The sequence below is a fragment of the Juglans microcarpa x Juglans regia genome, chromosome 2S, assembly GCF_004785595.1.
Source record: "Juglans microcarpa x Juglans regia isolate MS1-56 chromosome 2S, Jm3101_v1.0, whole genome shotgun sequence".
Taxonomy (NCBI): Eukaryota; Viridiplantae; Streptophyta; class Magnoliopsida; order Fagales; family Juglandaceae; genus Juglans; species Juglans microcarpa x Juglans regia.
In genome coordinates, this window is record NC_054597.1 from 16,991,271 (window position 1) to 16,993,152 (window position 1,882).

The following is a 1,882-nucleotide window of genomic DNA, read 5'->3' on the forward strand; positions in this document are numbered from 1 at the left end:
AAGGTACTAATTATTAATATATAAGATGAAATTTAAGCACAAAGTTATGCTCCTGTTATTTCAACTTAATAATGATGTGTATATATATATATATAATATTTGCTAAGGTATTAATTAAGCTATAAAAGTCAATTCCCATGTTATATTTACAATATGTTATATAGTACCATATATGCTTAATATGCATGAAGTCAACGCCAATCTCCAATGCTTGTCGCTGGTATGGATGCTCATGCAAGAAATGGCGGAGTACTGCATGCTATTAGCACGTGGCTACTCATGCCCATTGGTTTTGGAAAGGGATCCATCCGAAGTAATGCTCCTTTGCTTGAAACCCCTATAATATCGGTCCACAAGACAAAAATTATATGTGAAAGTCGGTGCATTAATGGAACAAGAAATGATAATGAGGTATTCATGAGTGTGCAGTACGAACTTAAGAGATCTAGCAAAACAGCTAGCGGATCAGGTCGATATATATATATTATATATATATAGGTCACTCCGTTGCTATATATGTATATATAGAGGTCACTCCATTGTCATTTGCCTCTTATATTCTAAAACTGTGAAATAGCTTTATACTCTGCAACTCAAATAGAGAGCCTGAGCCTAGCTCGATAGCTTTGGAGTTCAATTTCTTCGTCCAACATTCTCGACCCCTTCACGCGGACACCTGCTTCTTGTTCAGAGATCACAGAGAGAGAGAGGAGAGAGGAGAGAGAGAGAGAGAGAGAGAGAGAGAGAAGCATTTACAACAAGCAAAATGACAGTAAGCAAACTAATGATCTGCATGCAGTCTGATGATCTGTTTCTGTTTAATTTGGTGTGTCCTAAAATCTATTTATTTATTTATTTTTCATTCAGACCATAGAGATGCGAGTGCACATGGACTGCGCTGGATGCGAAAGCAAGGTAAAAGATACGCTTCTAAACTAAAAGGTACGTATCGATCTAACATGATCATCAATCGGGTTCTGCATGTTCCAATATTCAAGTTTAATTTCATCGATCCTTAACTAATTTTGTATGTATATATGCAGGCGTGGACGACGTTGACATAGACATGGCGACGCAGAAAGTGACGGTCACCGGATGGGCAGACCAAAAGAAGGTTCTCAAGACAGTGAGGAAGACCGGCGGAGGGCCGAACTGTGGCAGCTGCCCTACAATCCGGAGCACTTCCACCACGGTAATAATTACAGTACGGATCAACAACAATATTATTGTAACGGGCCAATGAATCTTTATGCCCCCAGCCTGCCTCTTCCTACAATTACTACAAGCACGGCTACGATGGCGATGCTCATGCTTCTTACTATCACAATCCTACTCCTCATAATTCCACCCTTTTTGGGTATCAAACCAGTACAGCTTTCAGTGATGATAACCCTAATGCTTGTTCTATAATGTAATGTTCCATGTTTCTTCTTCTTCTTCTTCTTGTTTTTTTTTTTTTTTTTTTTTTTTTTTTTTTTTTTTTTTTTTTTTTTTTTTCAATAATGATCGATGCATTATTTTTATGAAACACCATGTGACTTTCTTTTTTTTGTTTGTCTTTCTGTCTGCACAAAGTTTGTCCTAATTGTAATTTATGCCAATCCATGGGGGCTGCCCTATTTTCATTGTGAACTAATGAAGAAACCATGCTAATTAAACATATATATATGGGTCCTTACTTTTCTATGATCTTGATCATGTATCATAAGTATATATTTAATTAGTATATATATATATTTAGTATAAGAACGATAGTACTATTTGACTATTATATTTTAGGAAACGTCAATATATGCTATATCTTTTTTTTTCTTTTTCATTTGAGAAATAAAAACTTCGAGACAAAAAATGGGGAAAAAGAGATTTTGCTGAACGTTATGAA

At 35.8% G+C, this 1,882-nt stretch overlaps 1 protein-coding gene across 1 annotated transcript; it reads left to right on the top strand.

Moving 5' to 3' along the window:
- Positions 1 to 222: 222 nt before the first annotated feature.
- On the top strand, positions 223 to 1,415 carry LOC121253434 (heavy metal-associated isoprenylated plant protein 28). Its single transcript, XM_041153445.1, is given in 6 exon segments — positions 223 to 411; positions 853 to 928; positions 931 to 942; positions 1,044 to 1,139; positions 1,142 to 1,249; positions 1,252 to 1,415. Coding segments are annotated over 6 exon segments (645 nt in total).
- Positions 1,416 to 1,882: the final 467 nt, after the last annotated feature.